Source organism: Ursus americanus, chromosome 17 (assembly GCF_024610735.1).
Source record: "Ursus americanus isolate L20-20 chromosome 17, mUrsAme1.1.p, whole genome shotgun sequence".
Classification (NCBI taxonomy): domain Eukaryota; kingdom Metazoa; phylum Chordata; class Mammalia; order Carnivora; family Ursidae; genus Ursus; species Ursus americanus.
The window spans coordinates 55,225,995-55,251,805 of record NC_142143.1 but is presented as its reverse complement, the minus strand read 5'-3'; the positions used below and the strand labels follow the sequence as shown (position 1 = coordinate 55,251,805).

Below are 25,811 nucleotides of genomic sequence, written 5' to 3'. Positions count from 1 at the left end.
AGAACGCCGTACGCCTGCGCTGGCCCCGCCTCATCCCTTACATCCGCCACTCAGAAGCCCCCGCGGCACCGCCCCCATCGCTCCCTCCCGCTTGGAGGTAGACGTTGTGTCGGACCCGGAAGTGGCTTTGGGTCACGAGGCTTCGCGGAGGAGGTGAGTGAGTCATGCGCGCGCGCGGAGGGGAGAGCTGGAGGGGGAGGGGAGGAAAGGGGGGCGGGGATGATGCAATGTTTGGCAACCGGTGTCTCCGCGCGCACGCGCAAGGGACTACAAGGGTGGTGGGAGGTGCGGGGGGTGGTGGTGTTGTAGGGGAGCGGAGAGGGCGGGGCGCCAGCTCCCGGCTCCCAACGGCCCCAACGGCTATCGACCGTGGCTGCCCCTAGGCTGCCTGCGAAGCCTCAGTGCAGCTTCTCTTCCTCAGGAGCTCTTATTTCGCCCACCTGGCATTAGCCCCCGTTGCACCTTCTCCATAAGGGACTCCCATTTTGCTTGGTTCCCTCCCAATTAATGGGCACAAGGTCTTTTAAGCCAACCTCTTTTGGGAAAGTTTGCATCCAGCCACAGGACTGCCTAACGTAGAATATTCTTAAAAAGATCTGTTTTAGCCTCCTAATTCCCCCAGAAGGGGCCGAGGAACTTGAATACTTTTGATGGTCATTTTCAGCTCCTCGCAGAAAAGCACCCTTAACTTTATTTTTGTGAAGTTTCTGATGAGCCCTCAGCATGGCAGAATTCATGTCCTTTCCCTAGTGGAAGCGATTCGCACTGTTTGCCCCCTCATCATTCCCCCCGCACGGTGCTCTGGTGCTCTTCATCGGAAGAGCAAGACCCGCCCTTTTCACTGTACCAGACGCGCAAGTCCTGTGACTCCCTGCTGTAAGGAGCCGTGCACAAGCCTCCTGCCTCCTAGGTGCTTGGGCTACGTTAGAGCCTCGTTGCCTGGGACTTTGGGTGCACTTGAGCGCATGCCTGCCTTGGACTGGGCTGTCAGAAGCCCAGATTCTAGCCTTACCTGCCCCTCACTTGCCCAGGGATCCTAGGCCAGCCACCTAATGTTTCTGTTCCTCAACCGTTCTTGTTTGTAAATAAAAGGTAATGAGTTGTGAAGGTAAAATGAGAGAACTATGAACTTGGGAGGCAGCTTAAACAAAAGTGAAAAGCACCACTCAAAATGCAAAGTATTTTTCTTGTGCTATTAGGTAGGAAAAAGATGCCATGTGGCGGCCGGTTACATGTACTGTCATACCGTCATGGGGGCAGCCAGAATTAAGTAGAATCTGTCACAAGGTCGGTTGTGGCTGGAAGGCAGGTTTAAGTGGTGGTGTGACAGTGACAGGTCCTTGGCCAGGCCTGCTCTGTTGCTCCAGACCTCCATTTCCCCTTCTGTAAATAGGGGTGGGGGTGGGTTGGACCAGATGGTCTCTCCTGGCCCAAAGACATGACCAGGTTGTCAGTGACAGGCAAAGGTCATGTGACTTGACAGGCTGAGGTCGTGTTGTGACATGTTGACCTGGGGAGGCGGGTCAAGTCCCAGCACACTACCCGGGAAGCCTTTGGGGCGGGGCAGGGCAAGTCGCGACTTTCATCTTTTGGGGCCGGCCCCTCCCGGACCTGGCATTCCTGGCTCCCCCAACAGATTGTGGCTTTGGAAGGGGCCCCTCCCCGGGGAGGGCTGGGATTGGCCACCAGTGGCCTGGGAAGAGGCTCAGATCCTTCCGCGGAGGGCGGGGGGGCCGCGTGGGGTGTTTGTTCTCTTGGGGATTAATGGGGGGTTGTGGGGGAGGGGTAGGCGCGCTCCCGCATGCGCACTGCGGCCCCTCCTGTTGGCTCGTCGTTGTCCGCTGGGCGGGGGCCCGGCCCCGCCCCTCTCCCGTCCGGGCAGCGGCGGCGGCGGCGGCGGCTGCGGCGGTGGCGGCGGCAGCGACGGCGGCGGCGGCAGCAGCCTGCGCGGTGCCTTCTGGGAACGGAATCCCCAGGGCTGCCCCTGGCCCCCATGGCGCATGCGCGGGAGGCCGCTCGGTGATCCGCGGCGGCGGCGGCGGCGCTTCCTGCTAGGACCGGCCGGGGCCGTACCGGAGGCTCGGGCTCCACCGACCCTCCTCCCACTCCCTCCCACTCACCCTCTGGGCCGCGACTGCGCAGGGCGGGGCCGGCCGAACCATGGGCCGCGGTGAGTGCAGGGCCCGGCCCCCCCCACCCCGCCCCTCCCCCTCCCCTCCCCTCCAGTCCCTACCCTCTGCCCCCTCCGCGTCCTCTCGGCCCCTTTCCCTGGCCCCATCCCCACTCCCCCGCCCTCACCTGCCCCCACCGTTTCTCCCTCTCACTGCTTGACTTTTGCCTTCTTCACCTCCCTCCCCTCAGTGCTTCGCCCACCCTCCGCCCGCCCTCTCCCCAAGTTCCTTCCTACTTCGTGCGCCTTCCCCTCCTCCCCAAGCTGAGGGAAGCAGGCTGGGTGACAGGGCGCCTTGTTATGAGAGGGAAAGTTTAGAAGCCGCCAGTGTGGGGTGGGAGCAATGGTGAGGTTGGAGAGGTTACTTGCAGGTTTGGGGGGGCGTCCCCACATATCAGAGGAGAGTCCTTCTTGGAGCCAGTTTGAAGCCAGTGGGGTAGGAGGTGCTGAATCCCCTTGCCTGAGGCTTGGGGGAAAATCAGGAGCTTCTCAGGATTGTGGGAGAAGACAGAGCTCTGATTCCAACCTTTCCTAAGAAGGTCCAAGTGAACTAGATCATTGATTGTCTAATGGAGCAGGCATGGGGGGTTCTGTTGGTACCACCCCAGAGGGCAGTTGGGCAATTGCCTGGTGACCTGTGGGGCAATCTGTACCTTTTATATGATCTTCCTGGGGGGTGGGGAACAGCAGGGGGCCAGACTCTCTGGGAAACTTCCTAGTGGCCTGGCATTATGGGAATTTGCCCATACTCCAGGATGAAGTCTAATGTCTCTGGTGGGACAAAGGGGCCTTGCCCTTTCTGTCTAGGGATTGGGCTCTGATAGCTTGCTCCCTGGGAGTCGAGGCTTTGATCCTCTGGTTCCTAGGGCCTATACATGGAAAGGATGGTTGTGGACTCAGCCAGCAGATCCCTGAGATCTGTGTGGGCACTTACCTCATAGGATTAAGGATCTTTCCCTTGAGAGTGACCTGGGCTTTGGTGCTCTTCTGAGTTGGGCAGATTTCCGACAGTCTTTTCTCTCTCCTGTGTTGCAGGTGTGGGCTAAGCCGGAGGCCCCGGCTTTAGACTGGACCCCACAATGTTTGCAGAGATGTTCAGGTAGCCACGGCGGGATGGCAGCGAGTTCTTCATTTTCTCTCCCAGCCCTCTGAGGGTTTCTCTATGCCCCTGAGTTCTTTTGGGTCTCCCCACAATCTTTGCCTTCCTGGAGTAGTCCCTCAGGTACCCAGTGCAGTTTAACCCTCCTAATGCCCACATGGATGTCTGTGTTATCAGGCACGTGGGAGCTGATTACACACAATGAATGGGGGCAATGAGAGCAGTGGAGCAGACAGAGCTGGGGGCCCTGTGGCCACATCTGTCCCCATCGGCTGGCAGCGCTGTGTTCGAGAGGGTGCTGTGCTCTATATCAGGTATGGATCCTCAGAGTTCCCAGAGATCGGTGCCTGAGTTTTCTCTCCCACCTCTCCTCTCGGTGTCCAGATCTCCGATACCCTATTGCTCTCCTCTGTTCCTCCTTCCTCCACCTTTTTGCTCGCTGTATCTCTGGCCCTTTAAATCTGTTTTCCCTCTGTCTCTTTCCACATCCTTTATCCTCTGTCCTTCCTAAGAAGGTCTTTGACTAAGGAGCTGTCCTGTAGGCACGGTCTCCTGATTCAGTGTCAACTAACTCTGTACTCTCTGACCCTGTGCTCTCCCAGCCCAAGTGGCACAGAGCTGTCTTCCTTGGAGCAAACCCGGAGCTACCTCCTCAGCGATGGGACCTGCAAGTGCGGTCTGGAGTGTCCACTCAATGTCCCCAAGGTCAGAGTGGTGAGGGGTGCCAGAGAATACAGGGACAAGCCAAGAGACCTAATACAAGTCACTGACCGTGGTAGCTCTTCTCAGATTCCACTCTCTCAGGGTCCCTGTCCGTGACTCCCGCCTTACAGGTTTTCAACTTTGACCCTTTGGCCCCGGTGACCCCGGGTGGGGCTGGGGTGGGGCCCGCATCAGAGGAGGACATGACCAAGCTGTGCAACCACCGGCGGAAAGCCGTTGCCATGGCAACTCTGTACCGCAGCATGGAGACCACCTGCTCACACTCTTCTCCTGGTGAGTCTTCTGCACTGTACTGACAACTGAGGAAAACTTAAGGGCCTGGAAGAGGGATGGTGGGAGGAGCTCTATGAGAGGGAGCAAGGAGAAGGGTGGAGTGGGGAGCAGCTTGATGAGAGGAAGGCACGGGGTGGGGGGGGGTTGGGAGTTTATGGGAGATGGGGTGGAGAAGACAAAAAAAGTTGTTGGAAGGGGAGCCACAGGCTGACCCTTCATTTCTCATTTATTGCAGGAGAGGGAGCGAGCCCCCAAATGTTCCACACTGTGTCCCCAGGGCCCCCCTCTGCCCGCCCTCCCTGTCGAGTCCCTCCTACAACTCCACTGAATGGGGGTCCTGGCTCCCTTCCTCCAGAACCACCCTCAGTTCCACAGGCCTTCCCCACTCTAGCAGGCCCTGGGGGGCTCTTCCCACCACCAAGGCTTCCTGACCCAGTCCCCTCTGGAGGCAGCAGCAGTCCCTGCTTCCTCCCAAGGGGCAATGCCCCCTCTCCAGCCCCACCTCCTCCACCAGCTATCAGCCTCAATGCTCCCTCCTACAACTGGGGAGCCGCCCTCCGCTCCAGCCTGGTGCCCCCTGACCTGGGCTCTTCTCCAGCCCCCCATGCCTCCTCCTCACCACCTTCAGACCCTTCTCTCTTCCACTGTAGTGATGCCTTAACTCCCCCTCCTCTGCCCCCAAGCAATAATCTCCCTGGTCCCCCTGGCCCCCCTGGTCCTGCCACTCAGCCACCAGTGTCTTCAGCCACTATGCACCTGCCCCTGGTCTTGGGACCCCTAGGAGGGGCCCCCACGGTGGAGGGGCCCGGGGCACCCCCCTTCCTTGCTAGCAGCCTACTCTCTGCAGCGGCCAAGGCACAGCATCCCCCGCTCCCCCCTCCCAGCACTTTACAGGGCCGAAGGCCCCGTGCCCAGACACCCTCAGCTTCCCACTCATCACCCCGTCCCTCTCAGCGTCGTCCGCGCAGACCCCCAACTGTACTGCGATTGCTAGAAGGGGGAGGCCCTCAAGCCCCTAGACGGAGCCGTCCTCGGGCCCCTGCTCCCGTCCCCCAACCGTTTCCTCTCCCTGAGCCATCCCAACCAATTCTCCCTTCCGTACTGTCCCTGCTGGGACTCCCCACCCCTGGCCCTTCCCACTCTGATGGAAGCTTTAACCTTTTGGGGTCAGATGCACACCTTCCTCCTCCCCCAACCCTCTCCTCAGGGAGCCCTCCCCAGCCCAGGCACCCTGTCCCGCCCTCCCTGCCTGGGACCGCCAGTGGCAGCCTCAGCAGTGTGCCAGGTACGTGAGTGTGAGTGTGAGTGTGGTAGCGCTCTTCCTCCTCGCAGGTGGAAAAAGGCAGCCAAGGCACTTAGGGGAGTTTAGAGGGTTCTTCGGTGGTTTTCTGGGTTGGAGGCATGAAGGTCGGGTTCTTTGGATGCTGGGAGAAAGGTCCTCCCTTGAGCTGAATTTCTCTTTTCCTTTGCAGGTGCCCCTGCCCCACCAGCTGCCTCCAAAGCCCCCCTGGTCCCCAGCCCTGTGCTTCAAAGCCCATCTGAAGGGCTCGGGATGGGGGCGGGCCCAGCCTGCCCTCTGCCTCCCCTGGCTGGTGGGGAGGCTTTCCCTTTCCCTAGTCCTGAGCAGGGCCTGGCGCTGAGTGGAGCCGGCTTCCCGGGGATGCTAGGGGCCTTGCCTCTCCCTCTGAGTCTGGGGCAGCCTCCACCTTCTCCATTGCTCAGCCACAGTTTATTTGGCGTGCTGGCTGGGGGAGGGGGACAACCTCCCCCTGAGCCCCTGCTGCCCCCACCGGGGGGACCTGGCCCTCCCCTGGCCCCAGGCGAGCCTGAAGGGCCTTCGCTTTTGGTGGCTTCCCTGCTTCCACCACCCCCCTCAGACCTTCTTCCACCCCCTTCTGCACCTCCTAGCAACCTCCTTGCCTCTTTCCTGCCCCTGTTGGCCCTGGGCCCCACTGCTGGGGATGGGGAGGGATCTGCAGAGGGAGCTGGGGGTCCAAGTGGGGAGACATTTTCAGGTTTGGGAGACCTGCCCCCCCTACTGTTCCCCCCACTTTCAGCCCCCCCCACCCTCATAGCTTTAAATTCTGCGCTGCTGGCTGCCAGCCTGGATCCCCCCTCGGGGACACCCCCCCAGGTGAGAATAGGGGGTGAGTGGGTGGGACAGAACAAGAGGTAGAATCAGGGATGAGAGCTGGGAATCAAAGCTTTCAGTTCATGCCTGAGCTCTTCCTCAGGGCCTTTAGGGAGGGCTTAGTCCTTGGCCGGGGGTAGGGTGGCTGCGAGAACTGGGTCTGTATTTAATAGCGTGGCCCACTTCACGTGGGGCCTCAGTGAGACTGTGTACGTGCAGTCCTGTACGTTTATGAAACACTTCACGCACATAGTGGCCTAACCATTCTTTCTCTTTTAGCCCTGTGTCCTGAGTGCCCCCCAACCTGGACCACCTACCTCCAGTGTCACCACGGCAACTACTGACCCGGGGGCCTCCTCTCTGGGCAAGGCCCCCTCCAACTCAGGGAGACCCCCCCAACTCCTTAGCCCTCTGCTGAGTGCCAGCCTGCTGGGTGAGTCTGAGGGAATACTGGTGTGAAAGAGAAAAAAAAGGAAGCAGTAAAACTTGGGAGCAGAGGCTAGATGACTTGGGGAAGAGTCTTTGACTCTGGGGTTAAGCCTAAGAGAGAAATAGGGTCTGCTCAGCCTAACCGGTTTGCGGAGGGAGACTTCTGACCAAACTCCTCCACAGGTGATCTGTCTTCGCTGACCAGCAGCCCTGGAACCCTCCCCAGCCTGTTGCAGCCTCCTGGCCCTCTTCTCTCTGGCCAGTTGGGGCTGCAGCTCCTCCCTGGGGGGGGAGCTCCTCCATCCCTCTCAGAGGCCTCTAGTCCCCTAGCCTGCCTGCTACAGAGTCTCCAGGTGAGGGTCTGTGTTGGGGGGGGGGTGGGCGGGTGTCAGGGACAGAATTTTTTCCCAAACTGGAAGTAGATTTTTTGAGTTACAGTAGCAGAGGAACCATATTTGGGACTACGATTTTACTTTTTGCCTGCAGATTCCTCCAGAGCAGCCAGAAGCCCCTTGTCTGCCCCCTCAGAGCCCCACCTCAGCCCTGGAACCGGAGCCTGCCCGGCCTCCCCTCAGTGCCTTAGCCCCACCCCACGGTTCTCCCGACCCCCCAGTCCCTGAGCTGCTCACTGGGAGGGGGTCAGGGAAACGGGGCCGGAGGGGAGGAGGGGGACTTAGGGGCATTAATGGTGAGGCCAGGCCAGGCCGGGGCCGAAAGCCTGGCAGCCGGCGGGAGCCTGGCCGACTGGCCCTCAAGTGGGGGGCACGTGGTGGCTTCAATGGACAAATGGAACGGTCCCCAAGAAGGACCCACCACTGGCAGCATAATGGGGAGCTGGCTGAAGGGGGTGTTGAGCCCAAGGATCCATCCCCTCCTGGACCCCATTCTGAGGACCTTAAGGTGAGTGCAGGGTGATGGAGGTTTGGGTGAAGGGCTCTGAGGAAAGGCTGGGAACACGGTTCCTTTTCCTAATTTTTCCTACACATACAGTCCGTGTTTTCCCAGGTGCCCCCAGGGGTAGTCAGAAAGTCTCGTCGTGGCCGGAGGAGAAAATACAAGTGAGTGTTGGGCCTACCACAGTCCTGGCCTTTCCCCACTTCTTGATGGTTGATCAAAATGTTTACAGTAGCTTGACTTTTCAAAAAGGCACAAACTTACTTAAATATGGATAAGGATATTTTGCCTTTATTATCCAAAAGTAGAAAGTTTCCCACCCAAATTCTGAACTTCACCTGGTGCTTGGGGAAGCATCCCTGATCATTCGTGCCCTTATTGCAGCCCTACCCGGAACAGCAATAGCTCCCGCCAGGACGTTACCTTGGACCCCAGCCCTACAACCCGCGTAAGTGTGTGTCAGGGCGGCGGGGGGTGGGGGTGGGGGTGGGTTGTTGTAAGGGATGGGGCAGGAGGAGAAGAGGATTAGAGCGAGTGGGGAGAAAATAAAAGACTTCCCGATACCTAGCTGTTTGATCACTTCTTTCAACTTCCCCTCTTGTATAGGCGGCTGTCCCTCTGCCTCCCCGGGCCCGCCCTGGCCGTCCTGCCAAAAACAAGAGGAGGAAACTGGCCCCTTAGCAGCCATACCTGGAGCTGGATCTGACCCTGATCGGGGAGAGCTGAGTGCTGAGCCTTGGGAGCCCCTGCCAGCCACCTGCACCTGTGGACAGTGGGTGGGGGCACTACTCCCCACTCAGAGCACAAATGCAAGCCCTTCCCCTACAATCCCATCCTGAGCCATTGCAGGGGGTAGGGAAGCTCACCCCCTCCCCCCCAAAGCCATGTCACTGAAAAGGCCTGGGGGGGTGGTATATGGCCCTCTCCCCACCAGGCTAAGGGGAACACCCCCTTCCCCAGGTCTTTTATTTGTTTAAGTTATTTTTGCACAAATGACTCTTTTATATTTAATTCGACTTCATTGCCTCCCTTCTTGAAGCCAGCAGGCTCAGTTTACAAACCTGTGAGCTACTGTTGGCTGCTGCCCTCCTTCCCAGTGAAAGGTACAAAGCAATAAGCATCATGCATTCCCCCCTGACCCCTCCAACACCCCTCTGCCTCTGGCTCAGGTTGCTCAAAGCACAGATCCCCTCTTACCCCTGTCCCCAGGTTTGAAACACATAGCCTCATTTCAAGGTGTAGCCAGCTTCCCTCTACTTTCCTCTGGGATCTAAAAGGGGGTAAGGGGGCACAGAGAGCCCGCTGGGCCTCTCCTCCCACACACACTACACTGCCCCTTCTCCCCCATCGAAACGCTCAGAGACGTTGTGATGATGCGACTGAGGATTATGCAACGTGGTCCAACCGGAGCGGCCAGCACGACCCGCTGTCCAGGGGCTGCCTCCTGCCTTTTCTTTTGTAAAGACAAGACCCTTGGGAGTTTTAATTCTGTTTTGTACTTGCCCTGTGGGGCCTCCACTGCTTTTCTATGGGAGACACTCTTAATTTAACAGATGAGAATATTTTGAAACTCTGGCTCTGACTCTGTACTCATTTTTTCCTTAATTCTTTGGTAAGAGTAGATGACAGTTTAAATCCTCTTGTAGCACAGAGGGGCTGAGGCTGCCTGTTAGGCTGTGAAGGTCCGTCTCAGTGCTGCCTCTTCCCCAGGAAACACAGCAGGGGCCACACAGAGTACAACAGCATTTAATGGTCAGAAACAGTTGTACAGTATTACAGCCAGCCACGGGAGCTGTGCTGGAGGACAGGACCCAATCCTTCCCCACCCCAGGGAAAGCAGTACTGGACAGGAGCCAGCATGTGGTGGGGCCCACGTCCCTGGGGCCTGAGGGGAGACCACCACCTAATGTCCCCCAGCTACCACTCTGTATTCCTCGGAGGAGGGGTGCAAACCCCACATGCAAGAAGAACCCCTTGCCCCCAGTATCAAATGGTATGGGGATGCGAGAGTTATAATTAAGGGGAAACCCTATGTAAGCTGTTAACAGAGTTCAAAGGGGTAGGGATTACCCCTGTTCTCCATCTCCTAAAGGTGCTCACTTTCCCAGCTGCTTCATCCGTTCATCAATGTTGGCCAAATTCCCCTCCACCGTGGACAGGTTCTCACGCATGGTTGTCTGCACCTAGAAAGTCAAAGAGATGTTTTACTCTTGTCAGGCCCAGGTGCTTACCTGGGTGAGTACCTGAAGAAATGCTCTAAGAGAAGACAAGAAATGGAAGCAAAGCTTATGGGCCCCAGAGCGGGCAGGTTATAGCAGCAGTTTTCAAAGTACCCTTGGAGTACAATGGACCTAGTGTAGGGACTGCCAAGCAGGCAGGACTCAACCAGAACCATTCGTTTGATCTGTTTTACATAATGAAGAACAGGTAAGATTTTACTGAAATGAGACTTTTATTGGCTGAAAAGTTTAGAACACTGCTCTAGAGGCAGAACATATTACACTTTATATATTTTCATTTATCTTGATGGTCCTGCGGTGTTGGTCTCTCAGGTATAATTCTGCCCGCAGCACTGAAAACAGTGCCTCCAAGAGAAACCGAGGACCATGTGCTGGGCACCGGTAAGAACGAAGGTGAAGCTCGCTGCCCAGTGTCACAAAAGAAGTGGCAGAACTAGGTTGGAGCCTGTTGTTCATTTCAAAGTCCATATTCCTCCCAATGTGCTGTGCTCCGGATACAAGCACATCTTTGCTGAGCACCCAGGGAGGGGAAAGCTGGGCGGGGACTACAGAGGGACAGGGTAGGTGTTCCTTTTTTTTTTTTTTTTTGTAAAGATTTTATTTATTTGACACACAGAGCGAGCCAGCGAGAGAGGGAACACAAGCAGGGGGAGTGGGAGAGGAAGAAGCAGGCTCCCAGCAGAGGAGCCCAATGTGAGGCTCGATCCCAGAACGCCGGGATCACACCCTGAGCTGAACGCCCAACGACTGAGCCACCCAGGCGCCCCCAGGGTAGGTGTTCTAGGAAAAAGTGAGGTTCCCTGGACTCTAACAATTCACCCACAGTATTTCACCTAATCCATACAACCTTGAGGTAGACATAATTTTCCAGCTAATAAGATGGAGGTTCATGGGTTAAATAAGTTGCCAAAGGTCCCACAACCACTGAAAAACAGTGGAAATTCAAACTAAGCCCCTGCCACATCATGCTACTACCTGGGCCAAGGCAGAACCCACTGAGACAAAGCTGGGGGAACCTAGTTTGCTAGAGAAGGGAGGCAGCAGACCACTAAAGGGGCACATACCTGGGTCAAGAGGGTGGTGTTGTCCTTGAGGGAGCTGGCAATCATCTGCTGTGTGGTATCCAAGTGTGTCAGGAGCTGACCAAACTGCATGGCTGCAAAAGAAGGTTAAGAAAGGTATGGGTGAGGTTAGAATCCAAGACAAGAGGGAAGGAAACAAAAGTTGCCCGCTCTCCAATTCCTCTCAGCTCCCCTGGCGGCTGGCCTCCCACCTTGCTCATGCAGCTGCTTGATGGTGATAAGTCTCTGCACCAGCTCAGGAAGGGTAGAGGCGATGGGGCTCCAGCGCTGTATGGTTTCATAGAGCTGGTGCACCTGGGGGGATAGGACAGGGCCCGGGGCGATGGCCGAGCGAAGTACACGGTGACTGCTTCGCTAGGGTGGGGCAGGTGGGAAGCACTGCCCTATCTCAGCTGGTAAGAGCTCAGGAAGAAAGCACCTGGGATTCGATGCTCTCAGGCTTTGGTAAGACCACCAGAATGACTCGGAGAACACGAGGGAACAGGAAAGGGTATAAATGGGGGAAGGGCTCTTGCTGACCTTGCTTTGTGTATCTGCATCTTCTACAGAAGCTTTATGCTTGGCAATCTCATTCACCTTTCCCAGGACACTCTGAAAACACAGATTTGAAGGCTGACAGGGCCCCCAGGGCTTCCAAAGTCCCAAGCTACCTGTAATACATTTTGCCCTCCATTTAATACCTGTAGCCGAGCCTCCACTTGGTCCAAAACTGCAAGGTCCAGGGCGTTCACCTTTGCTTGCAACAGTTCTACAGTCTCCTGGGGGTGGGGGTTGGGACAAGCTTCACGAAGGGAAAAGGATCAGACAAGGAAGAGGCCACCCACTATGCCACTGGAAATAATTAATATATAGCTATGGACCCAAAAACAGTTCTCATAAGCAAACCCAACCTCAATATCCCCTCTGTAATCCAACACTCTGGCTCCTCTTATACTCACCATAAGACAGGCTCCCTGTAGACCTGCTGAAAGGGGATTCTGGAGGGGAAAAGGAGGAAAGAAGTCAGCGGTTCTTGTATCTCCACGTGATTACTACCTTCTCCCACCCTTTCTGGTTCTAGCTGGCAACCCGCTGGCTGGTCTCATAACTGAAGACCCTCCCACTCTTTCCAGGGTTCTGTGGAATGCTACGATGTTAGGCATGGGGGTGCAGGACCCCAGGGTCAGACTAAGTGGGGGAGCACCTGACCTGAGCATCCTGGTCACAGCGTACACTTGCTTCCAGCTCTGTTAGGCGCTTCTCAAGTTCTGCCACCTAGAGCAAGGAAGGAAGGGAGATTCGCCATCCACCTGCCCGCTGCTGCAGTGAGCACTAAGACCCCGTTCTCTGCTTGTCTGCTTGCCATTGCCCTCCCTCCTCCTCCCCACTCTGCCAAGGGACTACTTTCTCTGGGACTCACCCCAATCACATTCTTAAAATCTTAACTGAAAGTAGATAGGTGAGGGCAACATAGAGAACGAGACATCAAGAGGAAGCAGAAGCATCCCCAGCACCCTCTCCTGAGATCTGATCCCTTGGAGGCAGGTAGGAAAGTCTTCAGGGCCACGTCACCCTAGCCCCCCAACCAACCTACGTACGTACTTACTTTGGCAGCTTGAGAGAATTTGTCCTGTTCAGGCCGAGAATGTAGTTCGTAAGTGACAAGGCTACTATCTACAGAAGTCCCGCTGGTGGTCTTTCCCCCGGAACCAGTTCCTTTGCTGTTTTTGGTTGCTTCCAGCTGCAGCAACAGGCGCCTGGGCCAGGAGACCAAGAAGTAATGTCATGACTTGAAGGATGTGGGCCAGCCCAGCCCCTCTCTCATTTCTGCCTCACACTCGGCATTAAGGAACAGCTAGGCTACCTCTCCCCTTAGCATCCTGGCCAGTACCTGGCTGAGTCTCCCTACGCCCCAGCTGGCAATGATTTCCCAACTAAGCAGGGCACCCACTTAGCCAGAGCTCCATCAGGGTCAGTAAGGTTGATGGCTGCATCCGGTCCCAGCAGCTTCTCCAGGTGGGAAGCGACCAGCTGCTGCTTCAGGGCTGCCAGCTGCTTAGCCAGTACCACGGGGGTCAGCTTCTCTTCAGCGGCTGACTCCTTCACCGTTGTCTGGTACGAAAAGAAGTAGACAATGAGGGGTGGCAAGGGTGAATCAAGACCAGAAAAAAGGTGGCGCCTGGGTGGCTCAGTCGGTTAAGCATCAGCCTTCAGCTCAGGTCATGGCCACAGGGTCCTGGGATCAAGCCCCGTGTCCAGCTCCCTCCTTGGCAGGCAGTCTGCTTCTTCCTCTGCCCCCTCCCCTGCTCATGCTCTCTCTAGTTCTCTCTCAAATAAATAAAATCTTAGAGGAACAGAACAAAACAAAATTTAAAAAACCGTAAAAAAAGATCAAGGCCCTTAAGAATGGCTGTGGCTGGAAGTTACTGGATGGTTCTTACCCACCTATAGCACTGAACGTAGACTGATTTCTATTCCTAAACCTAGGAGCCTCAGCTTCCTTACCCAGGAGCCTCAGGAACCTTTCTCCTCCTGCTGTGAGGCCCACCTCTGCTGTAGAGGTCAGAGCAGAAAGGGGAGAAGGCAGTTCACAGTTACCTTGATTTTCTCAACTTCAGTCGTCAGCTCTTGGACCTCATGCAATAGTCGCTGGTACTTTTGCTGGGGTGTCTCCTTCACTCCCAGACCCTCTCCAAGCTAGAGAGCAAGCACACACCGGGAAGTTACACCTCTTGGTACAGGGAGCCTCCTCAAGAATTTACCCAAACCCTGAGCCTAAGTTGCAAGGGTATCCTCTCCAACTAAGAATGCACGACACCCTGGTGCAGAAAAACTGCAGGGAGCTGGCGGCCTGGAGACTCCAGAGCAAACAGCAGGGGGCCTAAGCATCCTCGATTGCATGCTGCTGGGTTTCTCGGGACCCCCAAGGAGAGAAAAACTCAGAAGCCTCACTGGATCCCTTGATGTCCCTCCTACTAGGGTCCCTGCACCATTCCCATCAACACACACACAACAAACCATCTCATATTCTCCAGATTCATATCCTGTTCTCTTGGTTTTTCCAATACGATCTGAGAAATCTGCCAAGAAAAGAAGATGGAATTGAGGGCCTGATCTAGGCCCACAGCAGTCATGGTCTCAGGTGACTGTCAGGGCTACTATGAAAGAGCTCCATGAAGGACCCTTTCCCCAAAGCAAAAGTCACTACGGCCTGAGGACAGGCCTCCCCCCGTCCAGTTTCCAGCCCAGTCTCACCAAGTCCCTTTGTCCCCACTCTCTTGTCTTTGAACTTGTCATAGGCAGCGTTGGGATTGACAATGATGTGCTCCACACTGGTGCTCGTCAGCTCCTCCTGCAGGAATAGGTAGTTCAGGCCAGGGGCAGATTCATTCTCACCCTAGGCTTCCCTGACCCCACAAAATCCCCAAACCACTAGAGGAGACTGGGCCCTACGTTCCCAAAGGGCAAGAAGGGCAGCTCCACTCCCAAGCTGCTGACCCAGGCTCAACCTAGGAAACGGAAGCTTCCTGGTAAATTTGGAGTCTCAATTGTATAAATATTAACACCCTGATTCAAGGAACAGAGGTAGCATAACCTCCCCGCCCACTCTGTACATAAGCCTTCCCCTCTCCCCACCCCACCCACCGGGGCCCTCCCAGTTACCTGGCACACACCATGCACTCAGGGCAAGAAACCAACCTGACTTCTTTTAACCCCCCCCAAAAGTAAATTTCCTTGCCGCTAAGGAAGGACATTTCAAGCTAACCTCCCATCCTTGCTGGGGGGAAAGCGGAAGGGTGGCAGACAGTTCAGCAGCTAACTCTGCGGGTGAATATGCTGCTGAAGGGAAGAGGGCAGCTCTGAGATACAAAGGGAAGGCTGAGAGACGGCCTGACCAGCAGTCCTGTGCCAAGGCTGCCATGAGGCTGGGGAGTTCAGGGTATAGAGAGACAAGGCAAGAGATTACTGTGTTATTTTTTAAGGGACGTCTTAGAAGCAGTAAGAGTAAGCACTACCTGCTTGCCAAGAGGACCCCCGGGTAAGGGCCACGCCTACGTCCTGACATGGCAGCAGCCCAGCACCCACTTCTTCTCCCTGAGCCCTCCACTCTTCTCTCAAGCACTGAAGCTCTCCCATCAGCAGGGAACATGGGAAAGAAAGTGATAGCTGACCCTGGGAACGGTAGCGGAGTGGTTCGCTCCTTACTAGAGACTGACTGGCTGTTCAGATTCTGCCAACTACCCAAGACTGGGTGTTTCAGACTAACATCTCCTTCCCTTCTCAGCAGTCTGACAGCTCTCACTACACTCCCGAAGGAGGCAGACGGGGCCCAGGAGTCCTGTTCTGTTGGAGATGGCAGCTCCGCCTTCTCCAGGAGGCAGGCAACGTGCGTCTTCTTTCCTTTAACTAGAACAGGCGTTCTCTGCCCTGCTCGAGCACTTGCGTCACTTACAAAACGTACATTTAAAACAGTTAATAAAAAAAAAAAAAAAAAAGAGGAAAAGAGGCCTGGGTTCTCTTCTGCAGATTCTGATTTCATTATTGTGCGGGGGCAGGGCCGAAGAGTAGGCCAGCTGAAGAGCCGCCCAGCGGGTTCTCATGTGCAGCCAGGACTGGACAGAGAGGCTCTGCCTGTGTGGGGGTGTCCGGGGTGGCAGGGGACAGTCATGGAGAGGCATCAGGCAGAGCAGCAGACCGAAGCTCCAGCCTTCATCTCTGGTCTGCTATCAGAGAAGCAATCAGTGTGAGTGGCAGCTTTAAAAATGGGGGTGGGGGGAGAGTAAGGAGAAAACATCAACTTTGACCTTTACCTCTTCTTCAGGGAAGTGCTGAGGAGAGAGGCAAGAGCTAAAGATCAAGGGAACACAAAAGGGCTCAACATCTTATATACAAGGGCGAAGGGACAACTGAGCCCCAAATTATTATCTCTTTAATTTTCTCTGAAATGTATGGCTAGAGCACCCACGGGCCAAATAACTGTGTGGTCTCTGGCCTCTACGAAGTGTTTGTCTGAGAAGGATTCCCGACCAGGAGAGACGACCACCTTCTCTTCAGTTCACAATCAAGAGTATGCCACTCCTCCCTGTGATTGCCCCAGTCAAGGCCAATGAAGGAGAAATCCATTTAAAAAAAAATCCTCTTAAAAAGACAAATGGGAAGCAGAGTCTATAGACCAAGGAAGGAAATTAATCATGGCTGCCATCTGTTAAGTCCTCATTACGGGCCAGACACTATGCTGATGAGAACCTACTTTCCTACATACTTTCCTGAATAGGTAAGGGGTTGGTTGAGTAGAAAAGGGCCAACGCACAGAATGTGGGCCTCACAGGTCCTGGACAGTGACAAGAACGAACAGTACTTTCATCTCACTGTTCCCCCTTAGGACCACGTCCTGGGTCAGGAGAGCTGCCGGACGGTGGCATCCCCTCAGAGCCTCTCCAAGGACGTGGCCCCAGAGACTCAGATGGCCGGCACCCTCTGTCCTCCAGTGGCACCCACTCCACCAGTGCCTCAGAGATCTGGGGGCAGTGTCATGACAGTGATTCATAGATGGGAAAAGGCTATTGGTTGGGGGTGGGGCTGGATAGAGGGATTAAAGATTTAGCAGAGACAAAAGGACAGAGAAACAACTGCCCATCACAGCACACCCCATTAAAAAGCAGATGAAAGGTCAGGCTTCTTACCAGCTCCTTGTGGTTTTCCCCAGAGGTGAGAAAATCAAAAGAGTTAAAAGGAAAGGGAGTGGGGAAATGGGGGTGAGGGAGGGGAAAAAAAAGACAAAATTGTTATTAGCAAATTGTCACATGCACTATATGATAGCTTCAAACACACTGCACCACAGGGCCCAGGGGAGCCTAGCAAAATTTGGGGGCCAAGAAATTTCAGCTGGAGTCACTACATACCCCAACAGAAAGAAGAACTTGGAACCCTTTTCCTCTCTGGTGGTGAGAATGTCCTGTAGCTCTGCCATGAGAAGCAATGTAAGATCTGAGAACTAGTGAGACCGTTGCAAGCTAGTGGCATGGAAGAGGACAGTGGGAGCGGGGGGAGACAAGGCAGAATGTGAAGCAGAGGCTGTGGGGATTCTAAGGACATGTAGCTGACTGAGGGTCCAGAATTCTCAAGGCGGGGGGGGGGGGGCTTCATGGTTCAAGTCTCGCTGTCTCTTGGTTTCTCTAGTCTTGAAGAATTAGACATCTGGATGGCGGAATCGGTCACAGTGAGGGTCCTGCATGGGTAGTTTGACAGGACTTTAGGTTGAGCAGAACAACATCTGTCAGGAGATGACGAGTTTCAGGAAACACGAAGTACCCGTTCTCACGCTCTACTGCCAGAGGAGAGGCAGGGCATGTCCCACCCCTTGGCCAGTCCAGGGTGTCTGCATCTTGATTAGTTGGTGACGCGCCCGCAGCACCAAGGGAACCAGAGCAACTCTGCCGTGCTCTGCTAGCACGAAGATTCCAGAGGATACCAAGATCCACAGCTACCAGCCCATGTGCAGAAAATGTTTCCTCCACCCTCTGCTCACAAGATTCACAGAGGCTAGAGGGTAGACAAGGGAGAAAGGTGAGAGTACTCCAAAGAGGCCTTCTTTTAGTCCAGCCACAGAGATAAGGCTCTCGCTTCTAGGCAAGGTGGGTAAAGAATGGGTAAAGAACTGCCAGGAGGGGAAATCTAGCTGTATGCCCTGCCTCTCCAGGAGCTCTACTGATGGGCACGTAGAATCGTGGAGGGTTGAAGATGGGTATGTAAATATGAAAACACACAGTGGGACAGAGACAAGTGCTTCCTGCCCCAGAGATTTCAGCTAGACACACCTGAGCCTCAACCTCTCCCTCCCCTGTCTGATGCCAGGGTCCAGCTAAGCCAAGACTCCTGTTTCAGCTCAGGGTCAAGGCAGATCCAGACCCTGTGGTCTACACTGGGATGTCTCTGCACAGAGGGAATAGAAGCACTCACAGGTGCACACATGCAAACACACAAGGGGAGGCACACACACACTACCTTTCTCTTACTTGCCCCACCAAGCTAAAACCAGCTTGGGAGAAACTCAAGGAGAGAGAGAACAATGAGCTGTAAGTTCAAGTTCGAATCATGAGGAACAAGCAGAATGGGGGAGGATAGAAAATCAAAGAAAAGGAAAAGTGGTATATTCGTTTGTAAACAGTATATACCACCTCCAGGTCTGTCCTTTGGGTGCACTGCGGGATGATGAGTTTTTAGGCATAATTCCTATAACCTAGAGTATTAACAGTCACCATGGAAACAGTCCATCCAGCCACCTTGATTGGAAAATTCTAAGTGCCCTGATCTCAGGTACCAGCTTACCTGGTACATGACTCCCAGTCCCTCTCACTAATGGAACCCCTGACTCCCCAGGGCCGTTTGGCTAAATGGCTGTGCCTCAGAGGGCAAGACCGGAGGTTCTAGATCAGACAGGGAAATAGGCCACTGCTGCTCTCTGAGCCTGTTCAGGCTCTTTGCCAACACTGCGGCCAGGGGGACTTCAGAATCACGATGACAAGGAAGTTGGAGAGCGCTGTAGAATAAAACCGTCCAGGGTGGGTCAACATAACGCTGACCACCCACCCATTTCTAAAGGAGGGGCACAGAAACAGAAAGACTCAGGAAAGCACAAATAACCCGAGTTATTACTTTAAAACTGCGTATAATACTCCTTTCCCAGCCCATTTACCTTCGTCTAAAGGCTTATTAGTACAGGGAACATTAAAATGAGTTTTCCCTAGGGATAATCTGCACACAGCTAAGAAGTGAGGACTCTGACTGTCCCCTTTGTTCTCCACCCTTGTCTAGAATGGCTAACAGTTACTTCTTTTCTCTTAACTTCATTTCGGTCTGAGAAAGCCAACCCCTCCTAACTCCAGCCCCTAAATGCCTCATATGCAAAAGCATTCCTAGCCTCCATGTTTCTATTCCATCCTCCATTGGACAGTTTTATTCTGCAGACCTCACAAGGGAAAGAGACAATGATTCATGGATTCATAGTGGTACTTCCAAACCTCGATTAATGATTTTTAAACACAAGGCCAGCAGGCCCCTTAGTGACCCAGCTCGGGACTCGACAGAATTTCAAATGATTAGCTACAAGAGGACAGTGACAGCATTGCATGCGAGACAGCAGATGAAAAAAAAAACATGCAGAGAAGAAGCATCGAATGGTCTTACTTGTGCAAACTAGTGTCCAGGCAAGGTGGTGAGGAGGGAGGATGGGGGAAGCATCAGGAAAAACTCAGGTAAGTTCAAGAGCGCCAACAGTCAATGAACACAATCAAGCAAACTCTATGATATCTCAAACTATAAGGAAGAGAACATACTGTTTCTCATCTCAGGCTGCGTGTCCAGCAGGACCTACCCTTTGGAGAACAGCCTCTGCCAGGGCCCTGTCGAACTGCGGCTAGGTCATTTTTTCCCCTTTCACATGGCACTGGAGATGGATAAGGCATCAAGGGAGAAACTATATCCTGTTTCTAGTGAGATTTTCTAAATTTACCCTTCTTGCTCCAGCAGTTCAAAAGCCAGGAGCAGAATGCCTCACAGACCCAAGGTAGACTGTGGGTCGAGCAGGGAGGAAATTCCAGTCGGGAATTAGCTTTCCTGACCAGACTTTTTAAGAAAAGTCTCCAAACAAGCCCATCATCCAAATCAACCTAGGAGTGTCTGAAATGCAGAAACGAGATTCTCCTCCATTGAAGAGGAAAGGGCTAGTCTGTGCAGTTGTCTGGCCCATTCATTTTAGAATATTTTCCGTTCTGCTAAAATTGTTTTAAAGGAAGAGTAGGAAAATCAGGATCATCCTTAGCAAAACAAACCTTTATACTACTTTCCTCCCCCATCCTCTCCACTATGGGAATTGCAATACTTTTATGTTTAAATTAAACTAGCAATTACAATCTTTAAGGGATATTAGAGGATATTATTTCCTTCAGCAGCTCAATTTTTTCCACGGTGGAGCAATCAGAGGAAGGAGGTTAAAAGACAGTGAGGGTCAACACTCTTTGATTATTCCTTTAAATAAAAATCTGGAGATTCCCCCAAAAGGTTCCATTAGAAGCTGGTCATATTGGTTGTCTTCAGGGAAGGGAACTGAGTGGTGGCAGGCAGGGGCAGGAAGAGACTTTTGTTCTATATGCATACATTATCTATTTTAAAAACGAATCAAATTAAAGTTGAGAATAATCTGGAGACTAAGGCAGAACATTGTTGCCAGGGGTTAAGAAGGTGACTGGAAATCTCACAGGTCAGCCACAGTACTGGTGATGTGCACTGTCATCGGTGCTAGGTCTTGGGAAGGCAGGTGAGAGACAGGCTGCTAGTGAGAATCCAGGCCTCAGAGACATGAGGTTTCTGGGCTAAGTACAACCCCCTTGTCTGCAAGTTGCACATTTACATCAATACAAAGAGCGGTAAAAGAACCATTACTCAGCTGACTTCCCGAAGGCTGCCCTCCTAAGGCCCGCAGGGACACCCAGAGGCCGGAGACATTAGCTGACATCAGTAAACATCTCAGTGCCCTCCCCGCTCCTGAAGCAGCTGAAGGTCCCCCCACCCCACTCACTCCTGCCTAGTGATGAAGAGTCATTTAGCTGAGCCTTAGGTGATGGAGGCAACTCGACTCTTCTTATATTTATCATCCAGCTCCGGTGCACGGCTACGCCGTCATCGTGGGCAATGTGCTGCAGGAAATGAACACTTCTGGTGTCCCTCCCTCTCAGTCGCCCCACTAGGTACGATTGAAATAGGCTGCTCAGGTTCAGCGGGGAGAAACAGCCGATCAGGGCTGCACATCCAGGTGCTTCCATGCCTGTCATCTTCTTCTTAAGAAACATCCCAGTACTTTCAAAAGGAAAACCACAATGTATTTTTTGTTTTGGAAAGGGGATTGCTGTGATACTGCCCATTTGTATCACAGTCAGTGACAAATGGACAAATGTCCATTTTATTATCTCACCATGAAGCCGTGATACTTCACAGGCAGAGGCCTAGGCCAGAGTTGAGCAGTCTCTGAAACGAGTCAGAGGACTGAGGTCCGCAGCTTGTACACTCCTGCTCTGTGAGGTCAAAGACAGCTTCCTAATAACACACATCTTGGAGTGACAGGTGCACACCCAGTCCCTTGAGCAATGACAACATCTGCGTTATCTCCAGATACTCAAGCTGGGGGACAGACTGACATGCCAGCAAGTACAGAAGCCACAAGGAACACACCACTGAGAGAGGAGACAGGGAAGGTGTTCCCACAAAGTAGGAACCACTTCCACAGGGCGGAAATCAAATAAGGAATAAGTGAGTACGCCAAGCCATACATTAGAAGCCAGCAGCCAGCATTCTCCAGGACTAACCAGCCCCACAGACACAGCCACAGAACTTACAGACACACATACGGAGCCCGCTTCATCACTGTGACCCTAGCCCAGTTCTCTTTGGGATAGAAACTAAAACACATCCAGTCAAAAATGCTAACAGATCTTTGTTCCCCGTTGGCACTTACACACAAGTTTTTACTATGTTGATTTCCATTCACTCCAAATTTTTAATCCATGTTTCCTATATGTATCCTAACTCAGCCATTAGTCTGGGGCATCCTTAGAGGCAAGGACATTTCTTCCTCTGCACTGCACAAAAACCAACACAGAATGAATACATTCAATAAACAGTGCTAAGTGGTTCCCCTCATGGTTAAAATGTGTCCACAGCTAATTTCTTCCTCAGAGTTCTTCTTAGATCTGAACGTGCTAAGGGACTCTCCTTTACTCCTAGAAAATATTTATATTCTTCCTCAAATTCGTTTTGCTCTGACCAGATCCCTAATCTTTCTAGAATCTCCACATCATTTTCTCACCCCTTGCTCAATGGATACTGGGTATTCAGGAAAAAGACTATTCCTCTGTACTTCAAAATCTAGATCTTGGTAGGATACTAATGAGCATGTACCAGGTGAAATATTTTATGAAATCAAAGGCCTAGTTCCTAACCTCAAGTAGTTTATAAGTGCTCAGGCATCATGATTCATTACCATAGACTAGCTCCCAGGGGCCTACCTAAATCACTAGCCCCAAACTAAACTGTTTTGAGATATTTCAACTTTTATTTAAAAGACCCAAGGATCAGGTCTTATTAGTTGTGATTCCATCGACATGGCTCTCCTTCCTGGCACTGTTCACTGGTGGCTGTAAGCCTGCAACCTACGTACCTCCCAGGCTGGGTTGGCATACCCACTTATTGCTGTGGCTCGCCAGAAAAGGGAAAGGGTCTGCCTGGGGGAGAGAGGTCAGGGTCCATAAGAGTCCTGAAGCAGCACATAGTCTTACCGCATCGAACTCGGCTTGATCATCCTCAGGTAGGTCGCTGGTTTCATAAACATCTGGCTCGTTCCTGGCCTGCAGACAGAAGCAGTGACCACCCTACCTCATTACCCAGCATCCATCAATACCCCTGACCACTCCATTTGAATAAGCTAACTGAGAAGGCAGGCTGTGAGGCCAGGATTCTGTCCCTTCTCTTCCACCTGCCCAGTGAACTGTATGTCAGTTCCCATGTCTTAGAGGGGTGGAGATGACAGGGGGCACAACTGGGACCTCATGGTAAGCGGTTAGTGTGAGTGATAACAAAGATGTGACCCTGAATCTGAATGGGGGCGGGCTCTTGGCAATCATTATGTCCGAAGTAGGAGAGGGCTGCCTTCGAATCAGGCCCTGTACATCACTACCCTGGCACAAAGGTTGAGAGTGACTCAGGACCTTAGTACCCAAGGTCCTGTGACCCAACCCCCACCCCTGAGAATGCAGGCAGGGCAGCACAAAAGGAGGGTACAGGCCGGCATGTGCCGGGCGCGGGGCGGGGGAGTCTTTCCCAGAGGGCAGAGTTCTCTATCTGGCACTAGAAGGGTTCTGCCACGGTAACCTCTTCTTTGGCAAGGTGAAGGCCATCACCAAGTGGCCTAGTATGTGTGTTTGGGGTGGGGATGGTGGGGGGAGGGGCCTTATGGGGAGATTTGGGGAGACACGGGTGGTGCTGACACGGATGGTAGAAACACTCGGGCACAAATGGTAAGCGCCTAGAGACGATTTTTGGGCGGAGAAACCGGCGACTGCCGGAAAAGGGGCCTGGTAAGCCATTCCGCGGCCGGGCCAAGTCGGGTCGGAAGAGTCCGGAGGGTTCTGTGGCCCGTCGGGGAGCCGGCGGCTGGAGCCCTGGGGCGGAGGAGGGGCTGCAGGCGGGAAGGGTCACGGGTTAGTGTCTGTTGGGGGTCCTTAGTAGGTCGGGGGTGCGGTCCTGGGGAGCCGGGGTTGGCCCTGTACTCACAATGCCGGGAAGGTCGGCGTATTTAGGGTCCGCCATGGCGGCGGCGAGGCGGGGTTGGGGGACCGGGGCCTCGGTGGAGCCGGGGCCGGTGTTCGGCTAGGGGAGAGGCTGGGTCCGGGTCCCGGGCTAAGGCGGCGGCAAAGGGAGCGGCAGAGGAGGCGGAGGAGCAGCAAGTCTCGCGACAGGAATCGTACAAGAGAGAGAAGGGTAAGGCAAAAGTCGCGAGAACAGCCCGCTACCACACCCCTGGAGAGGCCAGGATTGGCGAGAATGCGGCCAGGGAATGAGGTAATGGCGGGGGGACGCCGCCTGGGATTGTGGGATGTGTAGTCTCGGCCCACTCGGGCTTGGACGGAGAACGACAATAACGCGCCTTGTGAGTTACGTCACACAACTTATTTTCTTTCTTTTTTACATCAAGTCTATGAAAAATATTTTATAATTCCTGTTTTTCAGATGAATACATTGGGCTTCCAGAAATTAAATGACTAGATAAAAATAATACATCCTGTCATGCTGTGGCACAGAAAGGACTTCAAAACCAATAATAGCAAGTAAAATTTAGTAAGGGCTTAGTCATGTTAGGAATGAAAACGTTAAGAAATCTTCTCGAGTTAGAGCCATCAATAAACTACAGGGCCCCTAGTTAAATTTGAATTTCAGATAAACAACTAATAGTTTTGTTTTGTTGGGTTTAAAAAAAAGTTTTTTTTAGTGTAAGTATGCCCCATATATTTGGTACATACTAAGACGCCCATGCACACACAATTAGTTTTTTATCTGAAATTCAAATTTAACGGGGCATCCTGTTTTTGTTTTTCAAATCTGGCAATCTTATTTCAAGCTCATAAATAGGTAAGTGGTGGCTGTATGTCTGTCAGAACACCCTCTGTGCTCTTAACCACCTCACTAATAGTTTTCAGACTTCTGAATTTCACAGTTCAATAAAATTAAAACAACAGCAACCCTGAGGCGCCTGGGTAGCTCAGTCCATAAAGCATGTGCCTTGCCTTCAGCTCGGGTCTTGATCCCAGGACCCTAGGATCTAGCCCCAGGTGGGGCTCCCTGCTCAGCAGGGAATCTGCTTCTCCCTCTGCCCCTCCCCCTGCTCATGCTCTTTTTTTCTCTCTCTCTCAAATAAATAAAAACCTTTAAAAAAAATAAAACAACAGCAAACCTTTTCGAGGATGGACATAGTACTGCTGCTATCTTTTAATTTTGTCAACTAAGTGCATTAGAAAAAGAAAGCCTACTGTTCACTATAGCCATCGTTTCTTACTAGAAAAGCAGGAAGGACATACTCTCAAGAATGAAAGACAGTCCTTTGAAACTTAATAAATCTACCTTTATGAAAAACTTGCCGCATTGTGTGTGGGTGGTTTTTGAGGGGGAGTGCACCCAGTAAACTTTTGTCCCTGACCCTCCATAAACAAGCTTTCTTCTTTTTCTTTTATTTTGTTTTTAAGACAAGCATTTTTTGAAACTCCATTAAAGCTGCTACCCTGGAGCCCCTGGGGGCCTGAGTTTGGGATGTTTTCCATAATTATGTTTCCTGAGCTTGCAGGATGCTGCAACACTTAGAAATAGTGCCAGACCAAGTGACTGGAGAGATGCTTGTGTTCCGAGTTTGGAGCTCATTGTCATTCTATGCACACTCTCCTGGCTCCTCCCCAAACCTCTACCCCTTTTTCTACAGAGTCCTACTGCCTTCCGATCCAGTTACTTATGCTGGACCCGTTTTCCTTTATTTTCCTTAAGACTCAAGGTGGGTGAGAGGTACAGGCCTAATGTGGGGAAGCCCTCACCTGAGTTGTGAGTGGTTAGTTCTTCTCTGGCCAGGCCACCATTCTCTCACTCTTGCCTCATAGTGTCCAAGTGACCTTAGACAATTGCTAGGGAGAACCTCCATCCCCTCCTCCCTTCTCCCATCACCACGTTCCTTCCCCTTGGCCTAGAGCCTCAACTCCTGCAGTCCCAACTCTCTGTTGGCCAGCAGAAGCCTGTGACGTGGAGAAAAATCAATTTGGCCAGCTTCTAGGTGGTTCTGCCCAGGGGCTGCAGCAGGAGTCTGACCTGAGGGGAGGAAGGACAAAAAATCTCTAAGGCTTTTTTTTTTTTTTTTTTTTTTGCTAGGGAAGGGGGAGAAACAAAGGAAGCCGTGAGAAAGGGGCTGGGGTGTTGGGACTCTGTCCAATAGTAACTTGGACAGGAAACACACTTACGTAGGCGCTGAGACCTGTCTGAAACCTAAATGCAGATGTCTGCCCTATTGGTTCTCTCTCAAAGCCCCTGCAGCCTTCCCTATCCCCATCACTACTCCTTCACTGTTTTCTGACTCCCTTTCTCTTGCAAAAGCTGCTCCTGCCCACCTGCATTCCAGCCCCAACCTATGAAGCAAAAATGAGAGTTTTATCTGTTTCTGAATTCTGATAGCCCCAAATCAGAGTTTGCCTTCCTTCACACTGGG

The 25,811-nt window shown here is 53.0% G+C and overlaps 2 protein-coding genes across 4 annotated transcripts; one reads left to right on the top strand and one right to left on the bottom strand.

The window, feature by feature from the left end:
* The first annotated feature begins 20 nt into the window (after positions 1–20).
* On the top strand, positions 21–9,294 carry MBD6 (methyl-CpG binding domain protein 6). 3 transcript variants are annotated; one of them, XM_045789752.2, is made up of 13 exons: positions 21–153; positions 3,206–3,269; positions 3,447–3,583; positions 3,872–3,974; positions 4,103–4,265; positions 4,501–5,550; positions 5,738–6,399; positions 6,676–6,829; positions 7,009–7,178; positions 7,312–7,725; positions 7,816–7,883; positions 8,104–8,167; positions 8,326–9,294. In XM_045789752.2, the coding sequence occupies exons 3-13, from the start codon at positions 3,471–3,473 to the stop codon at positions 8,398–8,400; spliced, it is 3,036 nt and encodes a 1,011-aa protein (XP_045645708.1). In that variant the 5' UTR covers positions 21–153; positions 3,206–3,269; positions 3,447–3,470; the 3' UTR covers positions 8,401–9,294. The 3 variants fall into 3 exon arrangements, with proteins under 3 accessions (XP_045645708.1, XP_045645709.1, XP_045645706.1); XM_045789753.2 differs by lacking the exon at positions 21–153 and adding an exon at positions 1,806–2,170 and having other exon boundaries at positions 7,831–7,883; XM_045789750.2 differs by lacking the exon at positions 21–153 and adding an exon at positions 1,807–2,170.
* Positions 9,295–9,449: 155 nt separating this feature from the next.
* On the bottom strand, positions 9,450–23,551 carry DCTN2 (dynactin subunit 2). Its single transcript, XM_045789756.2, has 14 exons — positions 23,345–23,551; positions 22,351–22,419; positions 14,276–14,372; positions 14,039–14,100; positions 13,619–13,717; positions 12,972–13,132; positions 12,627–12,777; positions 12,230–12,295; positions 11,980–12,018; positions 11,722–11,799; positions 11,561–11,632; positions 11,233–11,335; positions 11,024–11,115; positions 9,450–9,902 (listed from the first exon to the last, which is right to left on the bottom strand). Exons 1-14 carry the CDS (start codon positions 23,378–23,380, stop codon positions 9,816–9,818), a joined length of 1,212 nt encoding a protein of 403 aa, XP_045645712.1. The 5' UTR covers positions 23,381–23,551; the 3' UTR covers positions 9,450–9,815.
* Between the last annotated feature and the right edge of the window lie 2,260 nt (positions 23,552–25,811).

What these genes read in the sequence shown, in the direction of transcription:
- MBD6 (XM_045789752.2), top strand. Translation starts at nt 3,471, where the DNA reads ATGAATGGGGGCAATGAGAGCAGTGGAGCAGACAGAGCTGGGGGCCCT. An exon ending in GTCCACTCAATGTCCCCAAG is followed by an intron (nt 3,975 to 4,102) that starts GTCAGAGTGGTG and finishes CCCGCCTTACAG; the next exon opens with GTTTTCAACTTTGACCCTTT. An exon ending in CCCATTCTGAGGACCTTAAG is followed by an intron (nt 7,726 to 7,815) that starts GTGAGTGCAGGG and finishes CTACACATACAG; the next exon opens with TCCGTGTTTTCCCAGGTGCC.
- DCTN2 (XM_045789756.2), bottom strand. Translation starts at nt 23,380, where the DNA reads ATGGCGGACCCTAAATACGCCGACCTTCCCGGCATT. An exon ending in ACGCCGACCTTCCCGGCATT is followed by an intron (nt 22,420 to 23,344) that starts GTGAGTACAGGG and finishes TTCTGTCTGCAG; the next exon opens with GCCAGGAACGAGCCAGATGT. An exon ending in CAAGCAGCTGCATGAGCAAG is followed by an intron (nt 11,116 to 11,232) that starts GTGGGAGGCCAG and finishes CTTCTTTTGCAG; the next exon opens with CCATGCAGTTTGGTCAGCTC.